The sequence below is a fragment of the Callorhinchus milii genome, unplaced genomic scaffold (genome assembly GCF_018977255.1).
Source record: "Callorhinchus milii isolate IMCB2004 unplaced genomic scaffold, IMCB_Cmil_1.0 Scaffold5, whole genome shotgun sequence".
Lineage (NCBI taxonomy): Eukaryota > Metazoa > Chordata > Chondrichthyes > Chimaeriformes > Callorhinchidae > Callorhinchus > Callorhinchus milii.
Genome location: NW_024704746.1, coordinates 314396 through 340219, shown reverse-complemented (window position 1 = coordinate 340219; position 25824 = coordinate 314396). Strand labels below are relative to the sequence as shown.

General features: G+C 38.5%; 1 protein-coding gene across 2 annotated transcripts in view; it reads left to right on the top strand.

The window, feature by feature from the left end:
* Nucleotides 1-21828, top strand: part of elavl4 (ELAV like neuron-specific RNA binding protein 4) — a 39850-nt gene extending 18022 nt beyond the window's left edge. Inside the window, exons 2-8 of one of the 2 annotated variants that reach the window (XM_007903654.2) lie at nt 3055-3295; nt 11781-11798; nt 13966-14069; nt 16181-16334; nt 16978-17203; nt 18239-18277; nt 19326-21828. In XM_007903654.2, coding sequence (XP_007901845.1) covers nt 3055-3295; nt 11781-11798; nt 13966-14069; nt 16181-16334; nt 16978-17203; nt 18239-18277; nt 19326-19653 — 1110 coding nt within the window. In that variant the 3' untranslated portion in view covers nt 19654-21828. The remainder of the gene's footprint in view (nt 1-3054; nt 3296-11780; nt 11799-13965; nt 14070-16180; nt 16335-16977; nt 17204-18238; nt 18278-19325) is intronic. The other variant, XM_007903656.2, reaches the window with a different exon arrangement.
* The last annotated feature ends 3996 nt before the right edge of the window (nt 21829-25824 follow it).

The following is a 25824-nucleotide window of genomic DNA, read 5'->3' as shown; positions in this document are numbered from 1 at the left end:
CGTAAAAGGAATGGGTTTGTCAGAATGAGATTCTATGTGATGTCGGGAATAAAACAAATAATTCAGTTATTTCCAGCAAAGTTATTTGTTGCTATTTGTAAATGTAAACTAATAATGAAGTATTTTTATCACTGATATGGGATGCGGTCACAATTGTAATAAGCAGAGAGGCCTTTCTTTCCTTCCCTTTATTCTCTCTAATGACACGGAACCCATTAATGTCTTAGCCTTACAGCATTAAGATTATATGTACTCTCATTTAAATTTTTGACATTATACACCCGATCTTTAACTAAGTTCCCTTGATATAAGATTTTGTATCTGATTTTCACCACTAACATTCGGAAACGTAGTAAAAATGTGTATGTGTGTATATATATAAAATATATATATAGTCACATAGTAGGATTTCTAAAGTGAATATGGTAATGATTGAATTGGAACACTGCATAGAGGTCAATCAATCAAGATTATAATAGCAGTATAAGTGCTGAAATTTTGCAGTGCTTCTCAGCCAATAGGTCATATATGTGATCTTGAATTTAGATTATCCCTGTGCATGATTCAAGACTGTTTGGTTGCATTCACTGGATCATATATTTGCTATAATGCAACTTGCTTGTGATTTGATGTAGTTAGTCTTGACAGATTTTTCTTGATAGATCTCAATTCTAGATATATATAGTAGAAAATACCAATGTGATGGAGATAAGACAGTTTTTACAGTGCTTTGAGAGATGCCAACTGAAAATACAAAAAAAATTGTACCCACTGTATGCAATCTTGGTTTGTTCAAGCAGGGTGAGGCTGCTTTTGAAAGCAAGAGAATACATTTCCCACTGCATCTTTGAGAGAGCAAATAATATTTAATCAAAATCCTGGGATATTTTTTAATTTGAAATGAGCATGATGGCTCTTCGTTCCCCACCCCCACATCCCTGCGGGAAAGGAAGCAATTTTAAATACTGCATCTTCCCGAGCTGATCACCCATAGCAACTGGTGCTTGCTCTCCCTCCCTTCCTCCTTGTTTTCCCTGTGGAGAGCACCAACAATCTATTGCATATTAGTATTTTGTTTCACAATGAAATGTCAACCCTTTAAAGAAAAATCAATTCTGTTTCGTCTGACCCTCAATAAAATTGTCGATAAAATAAAATGTCTTGAATTGTGAAATTTAGGCCATGATTTTTCTGAAACTTAGGGAGCTGTGATTTGCAAAATAGCAAATAAACAGCAGACACTGAGTCTGTCATCTTATTACTTGTTCCATATTTCTGCAGTTAAATTCTCAAGAAAAGGAGCTTCTCTTATTTGGGATAACATGAAAACAAAATGTGTTCATCTTTTTGTGTGCGTTTGCTCACTTTTTAAAAAAAAAAAATGATTCGAGTCTATAACTGAAATTAAACTGAAATATTAATTAGCTTTTTTTGAAGAATGGATATTGCTGATTCCAGGACAGAATCTATCATCAGTAATGGACAAAAATAAACATAAAATTCATTTTTTGCGCTCTGGCCTTAAAATATAAAAAGGCTGAGGACAAAGCCAGGATAATTCCTATACTATTGCAATGAGACAATGTATACCTGTGCACAACTAAATACTGTTAGTTCTACAATGTAGGTTCTTGTGGTACTATTTAGCCATTGCACAGTGGTAATGAAATCTGACCCTGTATTTGTGGACAGGTGGTTGCGAATTGATTTTAAATGTGAGAAGAAACGGGTGTATTAAAAGTCAGTCTGTGCATATGCATGGTGGCATAGGTTGGACAAGGTATGTTCAGTGAAAAGGATAAGGGTTTTACTTACCAAATTTAATCTGTTATACAAATAACTTAATTTAATATATTTACAAGTGGAATTTTTTTTGTTGATTGATGTGTTTAGCCTTTAATTTGTACCATCTCATTATCCAAAAGATAACATTTAAGAACACAAATAGTAATTGTCTGAAAGAACAAAGGAAATGCAGGGCGATTGCTACTGCACTTTCACTTTGGCAAAATCGCAGAAAGAGGATAGTCAGTCAAAATACTAAATACAGTGCACCTCACTTATGACTAAGAACAATTTGCCATCCCGAAAATAGATTAATATTTGGTCTAAAGAGGATAGATTTGGAACATTTCTATTAACATTAATTTTATGACAAGTCTAACTCCAGTGCAAAAGGTGATTAAAAGTTATACAAGCCAAGGGCCAGAGAAGCTAGCGGGAAATGAAACCGCATGGTCAGCAGGACTGCAGAATAGAGAGGTAGCAGCTGGGAAGGGAAGCAGGAGGGAATGACAGTGGGTCAGGAGCCCTCCAATATGGAGGAGATGATGGGTAAATGTCCCAAATTGCATGGTAATATGGCTCACATATACACTCAGAGCATTCAAACACAGTAGTAAACTGAAGTGATTTTAAGTGTAAACGTTCCACATGATATTAGATTATAATAGCAACATTTGAGATGTATTATGACCACTGTTCGCTTTTCATTGTAGCACCACTAGTGGAAAATTTAACATGTATTTTTGTTTTGCTTTTTCAGTGGTGTTTGACTATAAATTGCTATGTTGTACTACACCATTTTGATGCTATGCAATGATCCTGAAGTATCGGCTCTAACAGAAAGAACCAGTGATGCTCTTAAAAAGCCAGGATTTCAAATTCTGGCTCAATTACTACAATAACAAAAATATGTTCTTCATTGCTAAAAGCTGCAAGATGATAGTACCAGCAGCTGGTAAAATGATAATCCTCGGACATAATCTTTCAAAAACATAAGGATTCGCTGAGGTGTATAAAACCATCTGCAATCCAGGAGTATAGACTAAAGATTACGGCTGTGTCAACCACTCACGTATTTTGATTTCTATACTTGATGTTCTTGGGTGAATTACTCCAGTGAAACTACAAATCACAACAGTTATTAAAGATTGTGTGAGTTACCTATTCTGTAATGACAGACATGTTTCACTATAAGAAGGGTAATTATTAGATGGCAGTGTTTATATTCAATCATGTATGGAATTCTAATGCTACCTTTTAATTTCTTAGATAATCAGCACCATGGAACCTCAGGTGTCAAATGGCCCAACTACCAACACATCCAATGGTCCTTCCAGCAACAGTAGAAACTGTCCATCACCAATGCAGACAGGAGCTCCAACAGATGACAGCAAAACCAACCTCATAGTCAACTATCTTCCTCAAAACATGACACAGGAGGAATTCAGAAGTCTCTTTGGGAGCATTGGTGAAATAGAATCATGCAAACTTGTTCGAGATAAGATAACAGGTTAGTTTGGGCCACAAATACACTGTGAAGTTAAACATTGCATGAAGGAGAGGACTATAAGGATTATATGCTGCAGGGGAACCCGGTTAGAACACCTTTCAATATGGTGCTGCATTGCTTATAGAGGGATAGGTTTTGGACTCTGACATATATGATGGATTCCCATGTGTACATGCGAATCAAGTAGTACATCACAAGAGCAGCAGAGCTGGCGTTCTGTACGAGCACACAACTCGCCCCAATGACATCACAAACCCAGATGCGCTGACCGGCAGTGGCTGTTTCATGTGCTCATTTATAATGTAGCTTGAAATTTTCTGAATCCCAACAGCCAGATTATAACAGGGTTCTCCTATACTTTTTGGTTCAAAATATTTTTAAATTGGTCACATTCAGTTCAGTCTGTTAAAAGATTCAATTTATCATAGAGTTATACAGCACAGAAGGAGGCCTTCATGTCTCTGCCGACTCTGAAAAGAGCTATCCAATTGAATCCGACTCCCCCACTCTTTCCCCGTAGCCCTGCAAACTTGTCCTTTCCAAATAATTATCTGCTTCTCTCTTAAAAGTTGTTAACAAATCGGCTTCCCCCACCCTTTCAGGCAATGCATTCCAGATCCCACAGCTCGCTGTGTGAAACAATTTCTCCTCACCTCCCCTGCTTCTTTTAACAACTATTTTAAATTGGTGTTCTCGGGTTACCAATCCACCCGCCAGTGAGAATAGTTTCTCCTTGTTCACCCTATCGAATCCTCTCATAATTTTGAAAACTTCTATTAAGTCTTCTGTTAACCTTCTCTGCTCCAAGGAGAATAATCCCAGCTTCTCTCGCCTCTCCTGATAACCAAGTCCCTCATTCCTGGTACCATCCTGGTAAATCTCCTTTGTATCCTCTTTAATGCCTTGACATCCTTCCCAAGGTGTGGGGCCCAGAACTGAACACAGTCTCTAACTGAGGCCTAACCAGTGTTTTATAATTTCATCATAACTTCCTGACTTGTGTATTCTATGCCCCTATTTATAAAGCCCAGTATCCCGGATGTGTTTTTAACAGCTGTATCTACCTGTCCGGCCACCTTCAAAGATTTACTGTATGACCCCCAGGTCTCTCTGCTCCTTCACCCCCTTTAAGATTGTACCATCAGCTTTTATTGCCTCTCCTCATTCTTTCTCCCAAAATGCATCACTTCTCATTTCATAGAATCATAGAATTATGCACAGAAGGAGGCCATTCGGCCCATAGTGTCTGTGCGGCTCTTTGAAAAGAACTTCCAATTCAATCCCACTCCCCCACTCTCTCCCCGTAGCCCTGCAAACGTGTCCTCCCCAATTTCTCCACGTTAAACTGAAACGTGTCTGGCCCATTTTACCAGTCTATAAACATTTTCCCCGAGCAGCAAAAAAAAAGTATCCCGTAAACAGCATTTCTGAGTAGATCACAACTTCATTCCCAATGAGTTTAATAAAAGTGCTGGAGAAAATCTAAAAATAAATAGTAGCACTGAGAATGTAAATTATTGAGATACAGCTATAACCACTGATCTTATTAAATTCCAAGCATTACGGCAACGTGCCTCATGATACATCTTAACATGACTGGAGACAGGAGCAGGCATGTGTACAGAGTATCAGAGCAGTATTGCAGTACACAATCGGTTGTTTTACTTATTTTGCATCAGAATAGTTAAACCTGATCTCATCTACAGAGACTAATAAGAGTTTTGTTAACATTGATTGTGTGTACTGGGCCATAACAAATGAGAAGATTTTGAGGGAGAGATTGCAATGGACTACCATTCAGCAGTAAAAGAAAGGCATTAGCCATCAGAAACGTAGGCACCCACTCCCTCAGTGTGAGGAAGACTTCCTTCACTGACATCATTGTCAAGTAGGCATTAATACAATTATCAAAATGACAGTCACTGCTTCAGAGATCATTTTATTAAGAAATTATAGGCCTTCGGGCCCTTCCCTGTTTTATCCTTTTCAGATAAGTACAGGACTTGGTCTTTGACAGTCCCGTCACCCAGTGCCATACTCCTCACTCTGTTAGTTACTTATTCACGGCCTATTCCAAGACTTGAACACAGTTTGTGAGGTAGTGAGAGTACAAATGAAAAGGCTGGGAAGAATTCAAGGAGATGTCTTGGTGTCAAGTATATCATATTTTAAATCTAGGTTTATTGTGGGACTTACTCAAATACTATAAAGGGACCGCCTGTATTTATTGATCTGGGCATGGAATCTCTAAGGTCGAGCATCTCCACAGCTTCCGCCGTTCCTTGACACGGGCAAAAACGGCCTTCTACTCCAACAATATCTTGGAGGCTAAACACAACCCTAAAATCCTTTTTTCCATCACTCACTACCTCCTCCGTGCGCCCCCTCAGGCCTCGTCAATCTTCACATCCAATGCCAAGTGCGATAAGGTCATGGACTTCTTTTCATCTAAAATACACAACATCTGCCAGGCAGCCTCATCCTCCTGCCTCTTGTCACCCACCACCATGCCCTCTCTATCCCCCTCACCCTCCCCATCACAACCCCCATCCTACATTCCTTCCTCCCCATCCCTCCCTCCTCCCTCTCACCCACCATCAGCTCTATGAAACCCACCACCTGCTGCCTCGAACCCTCCCTACCAACTTGCTGGTCACCCAACTCCCCCTACTCTGCTCACTACTGGCTGATGTCATCTCCTTTCCTCCGTCATCCACCTCAGTGGGACCACACTCGCCTGGTTCGAGTCCTACCTCACAAACCGCCAGCAGTACATCTGCATAAAAGGCTTCTCCAGCCACTCTCACCCAATTACCTGCGGGTACCCCAAGGATCCATCCTTGGCCCCCTCCTCTTTCTGATCTACTGCTCCCTCTTGGGAATGTCATCTGCAGACATGGGGTACATTTCCACATGTATGCGGACGACACCCACTCTATTTTTCCACCTCTCTTTGCGCCCCCCCAGTCCCCTGATGTTCTGTCAGCTGCCTGTCAGATCTCAGAGGCTGGATGAGCGCAAATTTCCTTCAGCTGAACGTTGACAAGATGGAAGCCATACTCTTTGGCTCTCGTCAACATCTAAAATCTCACGGCTCTCACCTCCTCCACCAGCCCGACCTCCCCCTAAAACTCTCCGAACCCGTATGCAACCTCGGCGTCAGGTTTGACCCCCAATTATCCTTCCTCCCCCACACCCGGTCCCTCACCAACGACGTCTTATTCCACCTCCGACGCATCGCCCGTCTCCGCCAGTACCTCGCTCCGAAAGCCGCTGAAACCCTAGTCCATGCCTTTGTCACCTCTCGGCTATTCTAACGCCCTCCTCGCCGGCCTCCCCTCCACTACCATCCATAAAATCCAGATCATTCAAAACTCTGCCGCCTGCATTCTGACCCGCACCAAACTCCGCTCCCCGATCCCCCCAGTCCTGGCCAGACTGCACTGGCTGCCTGTCCCAGAGAGGATCGGCTTCAAGATCCTCATCCTTGTCTTCAAATCCCTGCACTCCTCTGCACCCCCCGACCTCTCTGACCTCTTTCCTCACAACGGTACCCGTTGCCTTTGTTCCTCCAGGTCTGGCCTCCTCCTTGTTACCGCTCCACCCTCGGCGGCCGTGCCTTCAGCCGCTATGCCCCGAGGCTCCGGAACTCCCTTCCTCACTCCCTTCGCCTTGCCCCCTCTCTTCCTATTTTCAGGTCCCTGCTGAAGACCTTTGTTTTCGACCACGCCTTTGGTCACCTTCCTCCCCCTCCCCCCTGGCTCGGCTCTGGGCTCCATTAATGTGAAGCGCTCTGAGATGCTGTCCGGTGTGGAGGGCACTATATAAATCCAAGTTGTTGTAAGATACTGTGAAAAGTTTTTATATTTTCCTAGTTACTACATCTGCCTAATGCAACACGTTCTTTCCAATCACGACTTCACATCAATTGTTGTGCATAGGAGGATCCAAGTAAAGCCCACAAAGAAGAATCCACAATGATTTGAAGAGCTGAAATATGACCACCGTCCACCAGCCCAGATATCTTTGACCCAGGCTCTTTAAAATGCTGAAGACAGTTGCTGTAGATACAAGAAAGTTTATCTAACTTTTGCTTTCTCTCTCACTACACCTATTACTGGAGGGGCATTAGACAAAAATTAAAGACAACAACTTGCATTTTATATAGCGCCCTTCACGCGTTCGCTAGACAGTGACGGAGCCAGTTCAAGAGAGAGGGTGGGATGATCGTAAGCAAATTTAGAAAGAGGGTATTTAGGCGTAACTTGAAGGTGGAGAGAAAGGGAGAGAGATCCAGAGTTTGGGGTATAGTGGCTGACGGCACAGCCACTGTTGAGGGAGGGGACAAGAGTAAAACAGGAAGCCAGAGCCAGCTTCCCGGAGGCAGTGGGAGTAGAGGGTAAGCAGATCGGATAGGTAGGAGGTGCCAGAGCAAAGGGATTTTAAAACGAGTGAGAGGATCTTGAAATCGACCCGTTCAGTAATTGGTAGCTAGTGGATCCTGACAAGGACTGGTCTGATGCTACGGAGTTTTGTGCAGGTGAGTATCCAGACGGCAGATTTTGGGATTAATTGAATTTTGTAAATAGTAAATTTGTGATGATAAATGAATATTCAAGGATCTTTTTCATCCATCCTTAGTTATATTTTCTTGCGCCCTTCCCCGAGATGTTTAGTCTCAGGATTATTTATGCAGAATTTACCCTTTAGAAAGGATAGATTGGTCAATGTTTGTTCAAGGTCCAAATGCACTCCCCTTTTCCTCTGAGATCTTATGTTCTCTTCATTGCCTCTTCCACTAGAGAGAAAAATTTGGCATGAGGTAGTAGAGAAGGACCTAATTTAATGCCTTGCCAAAGATACAGTTTTTCAGTATTAATTCTTCCTTTGTATAACATTACAACAACAACAAAATTACATTTATAGAGCACCTTTCACATTGGGAGGACATCCCAAAGCGCTGAACAGTCAGCTGTCAGGGCCCGAGTATGGGGAGTTGGGGTGAGGGAAGGCAGAGAGTTGGGAAGGAGACCAAAGGCACGGTCAAACAGACCGAAAACAAGTTAATAACTGTAACCAAAATGACTGCAGTATGCACTTGTGCAACCAACCATCATCCAAAATATTTAAGGTGAAACCACAAACTTCCTCAGTTCCTCTTAGGATAATATTATAGCCCCTGATTGGAGGTAAAGCAATCTACTGTATCTGCATTTACCTAGACAAGCAAGTAAGAAGTGCTCTGTGACAAGGCTGTTCTGAGTTTTTATGGAAGTGGGCAAGGGAAGTTCAAATGATGATGGTCCAGTTTCTCTCATCCCTACCCCACTCCTCCTTGTCTCCCACCAAAACTATTTTGGTTTCTCTTGGTGGTTGGGAAGTCAGATCATTGGAGAGAACACAAGGAAAATAATTTTCCAACTATTAGCTGAGCTCTTGAAGAACTAATTTCTTCAATGCCAAAGTAGCCCATAACATTAATATGATTGTTCCAGGGATTATAGGACCGGGATAACATCTCTGCTTTGGAGCTTGCAGAGGTTAACAAGCACATCACTTAAAAATTACCTTCTCATTCAACCTTTGGCTGAAACCATGAATCTTATTACAAGGAGCCAAGGAGTATGGCTTCTATGTTATCAACATTCAGCTGAAAGTTGATGCTCATCCAGACCTTGACATCTGCCCGACAAGCAAGTGGATAGAACATCAGCAGACCTGGAGTCAAAGCTGGAGAAGTCTTAACTCCACAGTAACCCAACACACATTTAGGAACCCCAAGCCTTGGCTATTGCCAACCTGCGCCTTACACTTTCTGGAATTAGGGAATTAGGGTGGGCATACCACTCCAGACAAAGGAAAATATTCATGCATAGCTAACGTGGACGGGTGGAAGCCTCTGTCTGTTTTGGATACTCCTAAGCACGATGATTGGTTTCCACAAGTATCAGATTTTACTAAATTACCAAAGTAAACTTTATGGATAAGAGTAGGTTTTACTAAATTATTATAGGTAAAATACTTGGAGCAGATGCAAATATCCAAACTGTTCATATAAAAATCATAAATATTGTTCAATAGATTCATAAATTCCCTTTCCCTCCTCTCTTATAACTCTGCCACTCCAAATTTGAAACAAAATCTCGCAGGTTTCTTCACTCATTAAATTTGTTACCTATCCTATCTTGTTGAAAATGGCAATATACCACTGATGGGAGGGGGAAATCACATAGTTGCAAAATAAATTTCTTGAACACATAGATTTCAGTGCTGCTTTGGCCTGTTAAAATTGTTTGACTTATCCAGGAATATGGAGGATAACCATATTATTTGAAGAAAATAATATTACCCCCCGAGAGTGTGTATTGTACCCTATTGTACCAGGTTCTGGCAGCACATATGTAGAAGTATTAAAATGTCAGAGGAACAGGCTTGATTACTGCCAGTTTGAGTGTTATCTATATGCTCAATGCAGACGTCTTTAGGGAGAAGATAGTTCCAAAAAAATGTGTTTAGCAGCAGGATGAGAAAAAAAATGGTGCTTTATCCTTCCTTCTAATTCTTTGTGCCTTATGTTTTTTTTCTGATTTATTGGAGACAAAGCATGAAAGGATTTGCACCATTGAATTTTCCACTTCTGCAGTTAAGGGTGTTCCACATTGATAGTTGTTTTAATTGTTTCTTTCTCGTTGGGGTTAACAAAGAGGATTATTTAAAACTATAAGCCTGTTTTAAAAATGCATCCTGTCACTATTCCTTACATCAACAGACAAGAGGGAACTATGGAACACAAGTTAAAAATGTAGTACCACCCACTGATTTACACCCTCCCAATTATTGAAAAGGAACAAATGACAGGAGAAAGAAACCGTTATATCCATTTATTCTTTTCTAAACTACTTACCAAATGGGACCTAACCAAGATTTATTCAAAGTGCAGTATGTAGATCCTGAACATTGTTCATAGCTATTTGATGCTTCTTGGGAGTGTTACTTATTTTAAGTAAAGGATTTATGGAATGTGTTTATTGAAGCTTCTGATTTGTTATGAGCTTCCCTTAGCAATACTATAATCATTCAACGCAAAGTTTGCTTCTATTGTGCACATTAATATTGCTTTCTTCCAATATTAATTTAACTTTTAGGAAATGATTCCTGTAATTACTTGTAAATCAACAAATTGCATTTATATAGTGCCTTCATGCGGAGTAGCGTCCTGGAAACTTCAGTGGCGGAGTCTGACTTCGAGAAAGGGAGTGGGGAGGTGACCATAAGCACACAAAGTCGTACACAAAGTTCACTTAAAAGAAAAGTCCTGGCCAGCCTTTACACTCAAATGTTGTACATTTTCCAATTGGCGAGTAAAAATTCAAGGTGTATTTTATACTTTCATAACACTTGACAGTTCAATTGTGACTTATATTGTTGTATACTTTAAACTGAATATTTTAAGTACTCCTTTTTAAAAAAAAACTTGAAACTAAGGTCGCTTTATAATGATGGACAAATATTCGACGACCATCCAAAATTGGAATGAAAAATATTTCTACAGTGGGATGAAAGGAGATGGAAAGATCATTTTAGAAGTAGTGGTTGAATACTTCTAAAAGCATACATGGTGCTAGGGAAATTGGGAGCCAATTCAAATTTCTAAGTCACTGTTCTGCGTCTCAGCCATGCTGCTGTAAGATCTAAGTAAAGGCTGACTAACGTCTCTTGGGAAGGGAGGAGCACAAGAAGAATTGGAAGGAATGGCTTCCATCAGGCCACTCCAGTACATGCACCATAAGGAGTGGTGGATGAATGAGGTTTACAAGGAATTTGACTGCAGGAAACAAAAAATATAATATTGGGAAGGAAATGGGCTTCATACTGTCAAAAATTAAAAGATGGCAAGAAGATAATGGTTCCAATTTAGGATGTTTGATTCAGTGTGATGATGTTTGGGTATTATAGAGTTTATAATGTGTCATTAAGTTAAAATCATTGTGTGCTAAAGTCATTTACTTTCATTTTGAATTCTTTTATTTATTGTTCTTTTAAAATTAAATAGAACCTCGGCATATTGCGTTATTTCTACATAATTTCCTTTGTGTGCAAATATCAAAATAGAATGCTATTTTATCCTTACGTTATGGAAATTGAATAGTATCTCAGGTATGGGTTCAGTAATTTTGGCACACTTTGGAATTCGGCCCCCAAATAACTCACTGTACCATACATGTGTTAAAGCGTTGCTGACAAGAAACAGATACAATAATAATTTAACGTTTGTTTAAAAAAAGCTATTTAAAAATTTAATTATATAAATTCACAAAAATATTGTGGAATACTTGCTGAGAATACTTTTAACAAGTGCATTCAAGCCTCGACATAAAATAACTTTAATTTTTTTTAAGCGTTTAGACATAGCTCTCATAAGTCAATTTGCCCTGTTTTACTTCCTGTTTCCTGTCTTCATGCATTTCAATGGTACTGACTACAGCTGATTTAAAAAACACTGGTAGGTATGCAAAACATGTTATAGAAATCAAAATCATTTAGAGTCTGCGATTAACTATTGCTAATGTTTTTTGAATACTCAAAATCGTCTCCCACACTTACAATTACTGTTTATGCATAGTAACTTGTGTTTGTAGCATAACCCAGTTGTTACATCATTCAGCTGTCTTCAATGTATATGTGTTTATTAATCCACTTAGAACACCAATAGGTGGCTTTTTCTCTAGTTATTTTTTCTTAAAGAAAAGAAGTAAATTATTACTCTTCTGAGTGAAACATCCTTTAAAGGGTCATGAGGATTTATTTTTAAAAATATTTCAATGAAGATCAAAATTAATTATAAGCTTGGGAACATTTGTTGATTTAATTGTGCATTATATCCACTTTACATTTGAACCGGTAACAATACTGTAAACACAAGAATTAAAATAATGGACGTTGGGGATAATAAATAGAGGAATTCTGTACTACCAAATTTCGGCACATTACAAAATTCCCTTTAATTTAAGATCTGACCTCTACTTTAGACGTTTTCAAAATTCCTGCAGTGTATTTTTCCCCGTTAACTATTTTTGTAAGATGCATGATCCAGCATTCATTTTACACAAAGGCAGATGTTTGCATTTTTCTTCATGTAATTGTTAAAGACCATGGTTCTCGTTTCTGAATCCATTGATTATGTTACTTTTTCCATGTTACCACAATAAAATCCTCCATAATACTTTTTTTTAAAAAAAGTTTAAAACTTCAAAACCTTTTAACCACCCAGAACATAGTATAGATGAAAAAGCACAGCAACACCTAGTTGAATAGAATGTTTATACAGCTTGTGAGCTTGATTGTAATAAATGGTCAGTTCACTTTTGCAAGATCTATATGCAACAGGCACCTGCCATGTGTTTTCCATATTTGTAATAAAAGCAAATGCTCTGTTGTTACTATGATTATTTTTATAAAGGACAATATTAGCTGTGATATTTTTTTGTCCAGCTGCACTGTACACAGTGTTTTTGATAAGATTTCAATCAAGCAATTGGAGGTGTATGTAATACACTTACATTTTACATCTAATTGACCAGAGGAAACTTGAAAACACCCAGTAATACAGTTACAGCTCATATGCTTTCAAACTATCTGGAGAGAGCATTTTAAGCGTTATAGTTTTATAAAGTTTAAAATACTATTATAAATCTTATAATAAGGTTTATAATATTAGGTTTAAACTAATTTTACCTCCACAAATAGTGGAGATAACATTGGTTTAAATGTGATTTTCTTTTCTCCTCCCGCCATAGCTAATTAGCACCAATGCATAAACCAAGTGCCAGCACTGCCAGATCAGACTTCAGTGCCCATTTCTGTAGAACTGAATTACAATTTAAAAGTGCAAAACATGAAAGTTGCGATCATCTTATTTGTGAAAACATTTCAGACAGTCAAGAATCTTTTCCATTAATACATCAAGTTTGAATTTCATCATCTGTACCTCTTTTTAAACTAATTTTACTAATGGTAACGTTCTTTGCTTCTGGCTTCCTGTTTATGTTTTGTAAAGGGCATGTGTATCCACTGGCGGAACTGGCTTATGCCTTACAGTATGAAGTATTGGATATCAAGAGATTCCATTCCTGGATCTTCGAACTATTATGCCATTAGATTCTGTATGTTAATTAATTTACCTTATACTAACTAAGAACATGCAGGTAGACTTCCAATCCAGTTCCCCCATATCATCAGTTCCCTGTAAATAAATGTGAAATTCCCAAAATAAACAGGTTTGCATAAACATTTTGACTTTTGAAAAGAGGTACAACTAATGAGATCATTTGATGTGCCTACTTTTAATAAACAATACTGAAAGATTTCAGTAACTTGTACATTGCTTCACTTTGGTTCCATGAACCCTGTAATTGATCTTCTGCACTACAAAGAAAAATATGGTCTTTTATATTTAATGTTAGTGCAGTCTTGTATCATAAAATTAGATACGATTTAGTAGCACAGTTTAGAGAAAGTTGAGAAGGGCTTTCTTCTATATCAACCAAAAAGTTGTTTTATTCTTTTTAGGAGCACAAGTGGTTCTTGCTGAGTTTCAGTGCAGTGATATAAACTGATAAACTTCATTTTTCAAAAAAAAATGTTAGCCATCTATAATTTTTCCTGCACAGGGCAGAGTTTGGGATATGGTTTTGTGAACTATGTTGACCCAAAGGATGCAGAAAAAGCAATTAACACTTTAAATGGACTTAGACTTCAGACCAAAACCATAAAGGTAAGAGGTGTCATTTCTTTTTGAGCATTGGCTTTTGAAAATTACTTCAGCGAACATAAGGAGTTAGTGCTTCTGAAAATTGGGTTTTATGGGCTTTTTTTAAAAAAAAACAGTGCTCTTGTTAATGATACAATAAGAAATACTTTACACACAGAAAGATTGGAAACAGTCCAAAACCAGAGCTGGTGCTTTCTAAATTTAAAAAAAATCATCTGGTATAATAGATTTAAGTAGCTGAACCTCTGGTGGGAAAACAGAAATCATCTAATATTGCTAATAGTGGTCCATATTAAGCTAGATTTTTAATTAATTGCCAAACCCACTGCACCTAATGTTAATGAGGTTTCAAATAAACATTCTACAGAATGTATGTCAAAAGCTAGCATTCTGCTTTTTTCTCCTCCCCCTTTTTTCATACTATAGAATTTTCTGAAATACAAATCTGTTTTATTTTTATATATATATTACTGTTTATTACTTTTCCATCTTTTTTCAAGCTTTAGGTAAATGGTTAGGTGATTTTCTTTAGTATGTTATTCATCTGTGCTTTGCTTTTGAATTTTGATGTGAGAATCATTGTATTATGCAGCCAACCAATCGAAATTTTCAACTTCAATATTAAATTAAAGAAAAATAATCAGTTTTCGCTGGCCACTAAGACAGTTGGATTTCTGCATATCTGAAATATTCAGGGTCAGAGGTAATTGGGACATGTACATTTTCCAATGAAATAGGTGTGCGTATGATAAATTACCATCTGATTAATAGCAAAATTGTCTTTTACTAATTTGAGAAACTCCTTTAGACCAATAACAGGAAATCAGCAAATGTAGAAAAAAAATGGCCAGTAACTCCTTCTGAGATCAATACACATGTATTGTAAACCAGAGATTGAGCAGAGTGGGCCACCGTAATGTAGATGGATCCACAATTGTATTGCTGGGAGGGACTGAAGTTTGTGGGCAAAAACAACAACAAAATTACATAAGAGCTTCCCTTGTACAATCAATGTGATCCTACAGCAGGAAGCAGGCATCTTGAAGACTCAAAACTGCAAAATCAGTAATATAAACCACGTGCCACAGGCATCTCACATCAACAATGTAGATCAAGGTCAATAACAAACAGCTGAAGCACAAAGTATAACAGCAGCTCAATTTGGTGGGTGTTGGATATGCAGAAGTCCACTCTGTTTATCACTAATTACCAATGATTACCAATCATGGAATGATTTTAAGCGGTTCCTTGTAAAATATATATATATACATTTACAAAAGATGACATGATCTAGCTTTTATACACAAGTCCAAGTTAGGTCAGTCAGTTAAGTACTGGATTTAAAACTAAAACATTTTGGGATTTAAATCAGGTGGGTCCACCCTACACTTCAAAGTCAATCCTTTGTTTTAAAAAAAATCTTCCGTGGGGGTTGTTCAGCTGGCTCAGAGGGACATTCAGGCAGGTGTGCAATAATCCAAGCCATTGATAACCAGCCTGTTTGGCTGATCAGTGATATATGTAAGTGGACATGTCCTGAACACTGCATGCTAATATTCCTAGCTGAACAAATACCATGAAACTTGCCGGTGTTAAATATTAGTAAGTTGCACGTTTACAATTAAATTGTTTTAAAACACCCAGCAAAGAGGTCCCAGAGTCCTTCCAAACCAATTAGAGGCTTCCTGACATTGCATAACTGCTGAGATTCAGAGATCAAAGATATGATGCACCTCAACATTGAAAACTTCTGAATATTTTTGTCCACAAGAAACTGGTGGTAGATCATACATTTTGCAGCTCATTAATTCATACCACAATTTTAAAAAATCAGATAATCTTAATGCATTAGTTTAACTCAAAACAAGTTTCAAATATAAAATGTTATCTATACTTTATTAAAAATTTGAACTAAAGCTAGGTTCTTATTTTCCTATCAGTGTGCATGCAACAAATATTTGTACAAATATCTTAGTGTGAATGTACCAGCTTCATAAATATATTTAGAAGATACTTTGCAACAAATGTAACATAAATTGGTTCTAAATTAATTGTGTTTCTGAATTAATACTGATGTATTTAGAAGAATCTTCTAACTTCCCCCCCACCCCAAGGTTTCCTATGCTCGTCCAAGCTCTGCATCAATCCGTGATGCGAACTTGTACGTTAGCGGTCTTCCTAAATCCATGACTCAGAAAGAACTGGAACAGATGTTTTCACAGTATGGCCGAATCATCACTTCCAGAATTTTAGTTGACCAGGTCACAGGTAAGTAATTTAAAGAAATCTGTAAAATTAATAATCACGACTACATTTCATCATAGTTTATTTAAACTGGTATTTATATAGCGCCCTTCACGCCTTAGAGGGTTTCACAAATTCGGATATAGACACTGAGCCAGGAGGGAGGTAGGGAGAGGAGCATAGTTGAAGAGGTAGGTTTTTAGGCAGGATTTGTAGCCAGACCAAGACAGAGGGAATTCCAGTGGTTATGGGGCATTGTGCTGAAGTCTCAGCCGCTGATAGTAGCTCGGAAGGGGCAGGAGATGTGTCCATGTTAGTCAAGCAGAATGCTGGGGTAGGGAGAAAACCATGAAGGGATTTATAGGTGAATGTGAAACCTGGAAATCGACCAGTTTGGAGACGGGGAACAAATAGAGCTTGGCAAGGAGAGGCAGAGTTTGGTGCGGGTGAGGATGTGAACATAGAGTTTTATAGATCTGGAGTTTATGATTAGTGGACCCGAGAAAGCTGGTGAAGAGGGTAAAGTTGCCCTAAATATTTTCTATTATGTTGTTAAACCACTAAACAATCAGGAATTTCTATAATTAAACATTGCTGTTTCAAAGGTAATAAATATACTTTTTTAAATGATGCAACATAGGAATCTCTTGCTCATATTGTCTTTTAGGTGTTTCCAGAGGAGTTGGATTCATTCGTTTTGATAAAAGGATAGAAGCAGAGGAAGCAATCAAGGGACTCAATGGGCAGAAGCCGTCTAGTGCTACAGAACCAATTACTGTGAAGTTTGCCAATAACCCCAGCCAGAAGACGAGCCAAGCGCTACTTTCACAACTTTATCAGTCACCGAGCAGACGCTACCCTGGACCACTACATCATCAGGCTCAAAGATTCCGGTAATGACAATACAGATAACCTAATCTCAGTAACTTTTGGTTGTCTTGTATTTTCTAGGTATCGCAACCACATCAATTGCTTTAAATGTAAATGAACAGATTAAAAATATTGTTAGTTTGCTGACATTTTGTGGATTGCTTCTTTTAAAAACAATTGTGCTTTTTTTAAAATCGGAAAGTAACTGAAATATGTACAAATATATATGTATGATTAACTTTGCATTCGCAATCAAGTAGTAAAAGCTCGTGCTCAGCCAATCATCGTGTATTGAACTCAACTTCATAGAGTTCCTAAAAATGCTGGAAAATACACAGGGAGCCCTCTGGGCAACAGGTTTTGAAATGTGTTCAGTTAATGCAATGTTATGTTAAAGCAAATAGTTATTAAAAAAAACTTCTTAAAATCACCAAAAATAATTGATAAATGAATAACTTAAATTGGTCTTTTCTTAGCCCGTCCATATCCCCATATTTATAAGGTCTACCAAGTCAGTGAGCTGTTTATCTTCTCAAAATGTCATCTTCATATTTTAATATTTCACAAAAATTAGGTTGTGTGATTAAGTTTAAGTTGGCCTATATATTCAGTTCTGTGTCCTATAATTCAATGTCATAAATGTATTGTATTCTATACAATATGTAGGCAACACATCTCTGCTTATTACTAGTTTTTTTAAAAATATACAATTCTACAGTCAATCACTAATAACACCAAATTATAGGTACTGCTCAAATAAAATACATTTGTTTTATCCCACATATTTATACATTATGTTGCACTTTTATTCCACTAAATACAGATGTAAAAAATGGAATGAAACCAACGCCTGAATGACCAATATATTCAATATCTTGTAAAATCATTAATGCCTTCTGCAAAAATGAAAAGCGACATTTATATAGGAGTACTGGTTACTAGTATATATACTTGGGAAGTTCAAGATCTCTTGCTCAAAATGGACCATTTAGCAGCAGTTCCATTAAATGAGCTGCCATCTGTGAAACATTAACCCCAGGACCTCCTTCTCTTTTCAGGCTGGACAATTTGCTTAATATGGCCTATGGCGTAAAGAGGTAATTAGAACTGCACAGACTGCCAGATGTCCATGTTGGCACAGATTGTTGCTAATTTATTTTGACTAACTTTTTAAGTTTCTTTCCACCAGCATGTTAAACTTTTGTTTCAGACTTCAGTTCTTTTGGTTGTCAAAAAGACCCCAAACTCCTTTGTTTATCCACTTTAATTTGCAGGTTGTGTTATTTAGTCGATTCAGGTGCAGCAGCTACAAATGATATTGTTCCAAAAATATACCAGCTACTTCTGAGGCTAAAAGAAAATATAATGACAGACCAGTGGAGGTCAATGAGGAGTAAATAAGCAACAGCCTCCACTTGAACATTTTGAATGTATTTGCATCTTATGAAACATATTGGAAATGTTAAGAGGCCTCTTCATAAACTTTATGGTTGGACAAAGACAGTTGTGTGCACCTGTATCACTACTTGGAGTTTTTTTTTTACAAATTTCACTATTCCATTTTCCCAATGTTTTTTTTCCTTTTAATAAAATTGTTTCTTTGTGTGTGATCAACTGGGCTTCAAATGAAGTGTTGTAAATCCAATTTTGGTACTTGATTCAGCCAAAATAATTGAGAAATAATGAGAAGGGGCTATTGGAGTGGAATCAGTCAAAAAAAATTCTGGTTAAACCAGATTTAAACACTAGTTTGAAGCCCAACAAATTAATGCAGCAGTTATTCAGAATTATTTGTTAACATTTTTAAGTACAAAAATATTCAAACCATTTAGATAAGTAGTTAAAACTGAACATAACAATAATGATATTAAGCCTTGCATTTGATATAGCTTCTTATGGTATCACAGCGCTTTACAGAATATATTGTAAAGTGATTGACTGTGTTCTGTGGGCAAAACAATAGTACATTTATTTAAAAAAGGATGATGAAAATATTACTCAGCATAAAAATCTAATAGGAAGGATTAATGTATTAAATGATGGCACATATTTATTATACTAGTGAAATGAAATAAATTGTTCAAGTTTGATGTGAAAGGATGTATCTGCAGTACAAAGGGATGTCCCCCTTTCTTTGTTTGACAGGTTCTCGCCCATCACAATTGATGGGATGACCAGCCTGGTTGGAATGAATATTCCTGGACACACTGGAACAGGCTGGTGTATCTTCGTCTACAACCTTTCCCCCGACTCAGATGAAAGCGTTCTCTGGCAGCTGTTTGGACCATTTGGGGCAGTCAACAATGTCAAGGTCATTCGTGATTTTAATACAAACAAATGCAAGGGATTTGGGTTTGTCACCATGACAAATTATGATGAGGCTGCCATGGCAATCGCAAGTCTAAATGGATACCGCTTGGGCGATAGGGTTCTGCAAGTATCATTTAAAACCAACAAAACCCATAAATCCTGAAGTGCACATGTAGTATCACACTCGCAAGAACAAATTGAACTTGAAAAGGCTTATACTAAAAATGGACTTCATAAGCCAGTGTTGCCTAAGTATTAACATAGGATATCCTGTGATGAACCAGGAAAGGATTTTATAATGCTAGAAAACTTTGATGCATTGAATGTTCTTTCATAGCCGTTGTTGTTGAATATATACATAGATAAAATGTGCAGGGATTTTTACCCAGCCTGCTACTTTACTACCTTCTTTGAAGGTGGACCTTTTTAAGTCACCCATTCACGTTGAAAGAAAAAAAATTAAGAAAAATTTGAGAACATAACATTTTTACAAAAATACTTTTCAAAATAATTCATCCAAATTGATTGTTTAAAAGGCCCCCCTCTTCATTGGAGAAAAAGATCTGCTAAACCGCTGTTGCAGATGTTTTAGTTATTCCTTTTGCTTTATATCATGTAAACAAGATATTTCCTGGTTCGGAAAGGGGGAGGGGGGGCGGGGGGGACACCTGATGACATGACTTAACAAACAATGTTGCCAAAGAGATGGTCTCTTTGCTGAAAATGGGTTTCAAAAGATCTATTTTTATAAAAAGGAGCATTTTTACAGGATCTGGATTTGAAAAAAATATTTTGACTGGCTAATATGGGGGAAAAAGGACAACTTTGTCACGTTCATACTGTACTGGTACTTTTTAGGATCAAGATGTGCGTTTTAATTGGGCTGTAGATTGTTTTTTTGAACGATGGGAAAAAACAGATGATGTTCATATCTTTCATAGCATGTAATAATGGGGAGAGTAGTTTCCCCAGGCACACAGTTCCCCACAGTCAAAACCCAAAAGCAAGGAGATTAGTTGCTAGACAGTTTTTTTAAGTCATCAGTAACAGCTGGCCAATATCATAAAATTGCTGGATTTTTTCCTAAAATAAATGTCAAAACTTTCTTAGTTGAAGCAGTAGGTGCTAATGAGATTTACATATCTTAAACTTAACTCGAAACATATGAACAACATTACTTGCTTTATCAGAATTGACATTACTTGTTTGTGTTGAATTTGTTAAGATTTTGATTCCACTTTAGACCTTGATATTCCATTTTGGTAAATGGCACATTACCAATGTTTAATTGCTTGGACCACTATTTATTTTATTGCTGATGTGATGCATATTGCCAAATTGAATTTAACTAGTTAGTTTATTTTGATCTATGGGAAGATGCACTCTTAGTTTGTGTCCCTTTGTTATGTATATAAAGATCGATTTGTTTTCATTATTTATAAGTTGTAGTAACTTGCTAGTTTTTGTTAATATAGCAAACATGGTTCCAGGTGATACTAAGTGAAACTTAAGTATCTAAATATTTACTTGTGCAGAAATAACAAAATATTGTTTAATATATTGTCATGTTGGTTGTGAATATTCTTTCTTCATATTAGGAATGGACAAATTGCTTTTGTTTTCCACGATGCAGATAGGAAAACTGAGCTAAGGGAACAAAATGGCTGAGGGAGAGCTCTCCTTGTTCCAATGCACTGATAACTTTAGTATGTTGTGCTTTGTAAGAATAAAAGGGTCATGCTCTTCCCTGGGTACTAGAAGAAGTTACTCGCTATGCATAATATAGTTGATAGTTAAATTTGCTATTGCTTTTGTCTCGTTAATAAACCTTTTCAATAAAGTTGAGTCTTAATAGTACCGTTGTTATGGTTAAATTGTGCTTATTTCGTGCATTTTTTCCATGCTAAACCCACTAACTGCATGTAATGGAAATAGTTTTAAGTTGAAGGTGGACTTGTAGTAAGCAAGTACGTAAGAATGCATCATATAACTTATCACTTTAAAATTGCTAGACTAAAATTAAATAAAACCCTCATGCAATGTTCAGGGATTATATAATGTATCATCTGCTGTGAATGAGCTGAATTGCTGGAAGAGTTTTGCTGCATTTACCAAGCATTAGTGGGGAAGGCATGTAAAATTTTCTCTACAATGTGTTTGTTTAATTGGAACATTTCTAGGACCAGGCAGTTGAATACACTTCAATAATTATGAATGACTTAATGTTAACCTAGCTAGTTTAGATTATTTCTTGAAACTGCTGTAAATGTTTTTTTCATAAAACTGTTGTGTTGAATTATTTGTACTTTTAATGTCAAACAATAAACTGAAGTGTGCAGAGCGCTATTGTGGTTTTGGCTGCTGTGTTCTTAGATCTTCTGAACTTGATTCAGTGTTGGAATTCGGGAAATCTTCCCTTTTGAACCAATTAACCCAACAACCAACTCCCTTCACTGAACGTTGTGGATTCTGGACCAGCCATATTGTTTTAGGAAACATTAGCTTGAGGACAGCAAGGTTAAGATAAAACAAAATCCCTTCAAAAAAAAACTAAAAACAATAATTAAATTGGTCATTTTCAATCTACGACTGTTTGTGGGACATTGCTGTGCGCAATTGGCTGCCAAGTTCGCCCACAAATATACAGTCAATTCACTTTACAGTGTGTTCTGTGAAGCGCTTTGGGACGTCCTCCCGACGTGAAAAGCGCTATATCAAATGCAAGGATTATTATTATTATTATTAATGCAATACTACCATTATTAATTGCAATATTAATGCAATAATGCCTCCCTCACACCCTCCGCCCCACCATCGGAGGTTGTGCTTTCAGCCCAAAACTCTGAAACACTCTCCTCAATCCCTCCGCCACGCCCCCTCTTTCCCCTCTTTCAAGTCCCACCTGAAGACTTTCCTGCTCGACCGTGCTTACAGCCACCTCCCCGCCCCCCCCGGCTCGGAATCAGGCTCCACCATTGTTAAGCACTCAGAGATGCTGCCCTTCATGGAGGGCGCTGCATAAGTGCATATTGTTATATCAAAAGCAAGGTTCTGTAATATCCTAAATAATATTCTGCTAATGTCACTACTCTTTCTTCTCATTGTGTACCTACATTAGGTTATTTAACTTAAATAAATTCTACCCATTTCTCTGCATCCACTCGGGAGTTGATACCCACAGAAATAACTTCAGTCCATTCTTTGGGAATTAACTTCTAAAGGCTGATCAAGAGATTGATCATTATAGTTTGACTGGTTATGCCACTGGAGTGATGAGGTCGTGCTCTATAAGCGAAAACTAGAAGCACAAGAGAACACCGGGGGCCCAGCTGCACCAAAATGAGTCATCGTTGGTAGCCGCAGGGATTAAACTCCCTCTTTTATTGACCTAAAACTGTAACTAATAGCGCACATTAAAAATACTTTAAGAATTTCCAAAACTCTACAGTCAAAGCAAAATGTCAGGAAACAAATGCCTGCAATGTGAATTATGCATGTAAGAATCCTCTGAATCTACTCGTGATACTGAATATATTTTATGACACCATGTTCACAATGGAATTAGAAGCAACATTTGCACGAGAGCAAAACAAGGACAATTTAGTCCATTTTTTGTGTGGGATGTTTAGCTTCAATAGAACATTATGCACACGACCAACAGATCTCGGATCTAAATATACCAAGAAAGAAAATAGTCACTCAATCCAGATGAAATTTAATGTGGAGAAATGCGAAGTAATGCATTTTGAGAGGTTTATACTGATAGTGCAATCTCAAAGGTGGTGCAGGAACGGAGAGACCTGGGATTCATATAAGCAAATCTTTGAAGGTGGCAAATATCTCTAAAAGTCGCTGAAACCCTGGTCCATGCCTTTGTCACCTCTCGGCTATTCTAACGCCCTCCTCGCCGGTCTCCCCTCCACTACCATCCATAAAATCCAGATCATTCAAAACTCTGCCGCCTGCATTCTGACCTGCACCAAACTCCGCTCCCCGATCCCCCCAGTCCTGGCCAGACTGCACTGGCTGCCTGTCCCAGAGAGGATCGACATCAAGATCCTCACCTGTGTCTTCAAATCTCTCCACTCCTCTGCACTCCCCGACCTCTCTGACCTCTCTCCTCAAAACAGTACCCATTGCCTTCGTTCCTCCAGGTTTGGCCTCTGAGTCCTCCGCTCCACCCTGGTCGGCCGGGCCTTCAGCAATAATAATAATAATAATCCTTGCATTTGATATAGGTCTTTTCACGTTGGGAGGACGTCCCAAAGCACTTCACAGAACACACTCTAAAGTGAATTGACTATATTTGTGGGCGAACGCTGCAGCCAATTGCGCACAAACAGTCGTAGATTGAAAATGACCAATTTATTATTGTTTTGTTTTGGAGGGATTATTATTAGGCTCTGTGTGGAGTAAGGAAACTTGCCCAAGGTTTCGCCCTGACGGGAATTGAACTCAGGTCTCTCATTCGCAAAGCGAGTGCTCTAACCACTGAGCTACAGGACTCCACGGGGGCAACTATGCCCCAAGGTTCTGGAACTCCCTTCGTCGCTCCCTTCGCCTCGCCCCCTCGCTTCTTATTTTCAGGTCTCGGCTGAAGACCTTTTTGACCGCACATTTGGTCACCTTCCTCCCACTCCCCCTGGCTCCTCACCCTCCCCCTGGCTCGACCCCGGGATCCGTTACTGTGAAGTGCTCTGAGACCCCGTCCGGCGTGGAGGGCACTATATAAATCCAAGTTGTTCTTGTTGGCAGGATAGGTAGATAAACCTGTTAAAAAGCATCCGGGATATTAGGCTTTATAAATAGGGACATAGGATACACAAGTCAGGAAGTTATGACGAACCTTTATATAAAACACTGGTTAGGCCTCAGTTAGAGACTGTGCTCAGTTCTGGGCCCCACACTTTAGGAAGGATGTCAAGGCATTGAAGAGGATACAAAGGAGATTGACCAGGATGGTACCAGGAATGAGGGACTTCAGTTATCAGGAGAGACTGGAGAAGCCGGGATTATTCTCCTTGGAGCAGAGAAGGTTAAGAGGAGACTTAATAGAAGTTTTCAAAATGATGAGGGGGGTTTGATACGATGAACAAGGAGAAACTATTCCCACTGGCGGGTGGGTCGGTAACCCAAGAGCACCGATTTAAAATAGTTGATAAAAGAAACGGGAGGTGAGGAGAAATGTTTTCACACAGTGAGTTGCTGGGATCTGGAATGCATTGCCTGAAAGGGTGGGGGAAGCCGATTCCATAAAAGCATTTAGGAGAAGTAGATTCGGGGAGGACAAATTTGCTCTTGGGAGAGAGCGGGAGTGGCATTAATTTGGACAGCTCTTTCAAAGGTCCGGCACAGACACGATGGGCCAAATAGTTTGTGCTGTATGATTCTACGAATCCATGACTCTTTGTGGGACGCTGCTGTGCGTAATTGGCTGCCGTGTTTCGCCCACAAAATATACAATCACTACACTTGACAGTATATTCTGTGAAGCGCTTTGAGACGTCTCAAGATGTGATGAGCTATATCAAATGTAAGGATTTTTATTATAGAGTCTTCCAACTTAACTCCAAAAAAAAGCTTCATTAAATATATTTATATTACACCTAATGCAGAAATCACACAAAAAAATCTTCCTTCGAAGCCACATTGGGAGGTATGCCATATATGCACCTTCCCTGGCCTGAAATATTTCCTACAGCTATTGGGTTACAATGCTCAAAGCTTTCTTCCTGTTTTTCAATAGATTTTATTCATATATTTTCTTCAATAAAATGTTTTGAAGATGTTGAAGCCTTTAGGATCACCATGAGCATTAGCAAACTCACTTTGACATCAGAGCTTTCTCCTGTGGAATCATCAATCTCTAAAAGATACTGCACTAACTGCCACATCTCTGCAACTACAAATAACATTTGTATATGCCACCGCTCAGTGAGCTCCGGCCTGCTTCACCTTGCTTGCCGAGCTGGCCTTCAGCTTCTCTGCCCCCAACCTCTGGAACTCCATCCCGCAGTCCCTCAGCCTCACCCCCTCCCTTGCATCCTTCACCCATCTCAAAACCCTCTTCAACCACGCCTTCAGTCACCCTCCTAACCCTACCCTCCCTGCGCTCCATACATCCTGATCCCAAATGCCAGTTCAGGTGCAGATCCCTACTGTCCAGAGCCCCAGGATCTCCTGACGTGAAAAGCCCCACACAAATGTAATTTATTGTTACACATTAGGAGGAACTTGAAATTGATGCTATTCTCTCTTTATGAGATCTCTTCTGCATGTTTTTCAATGGAAGATAAATATACGTTACAAAAGGGAAATTTTAGCTGCCTTTCTT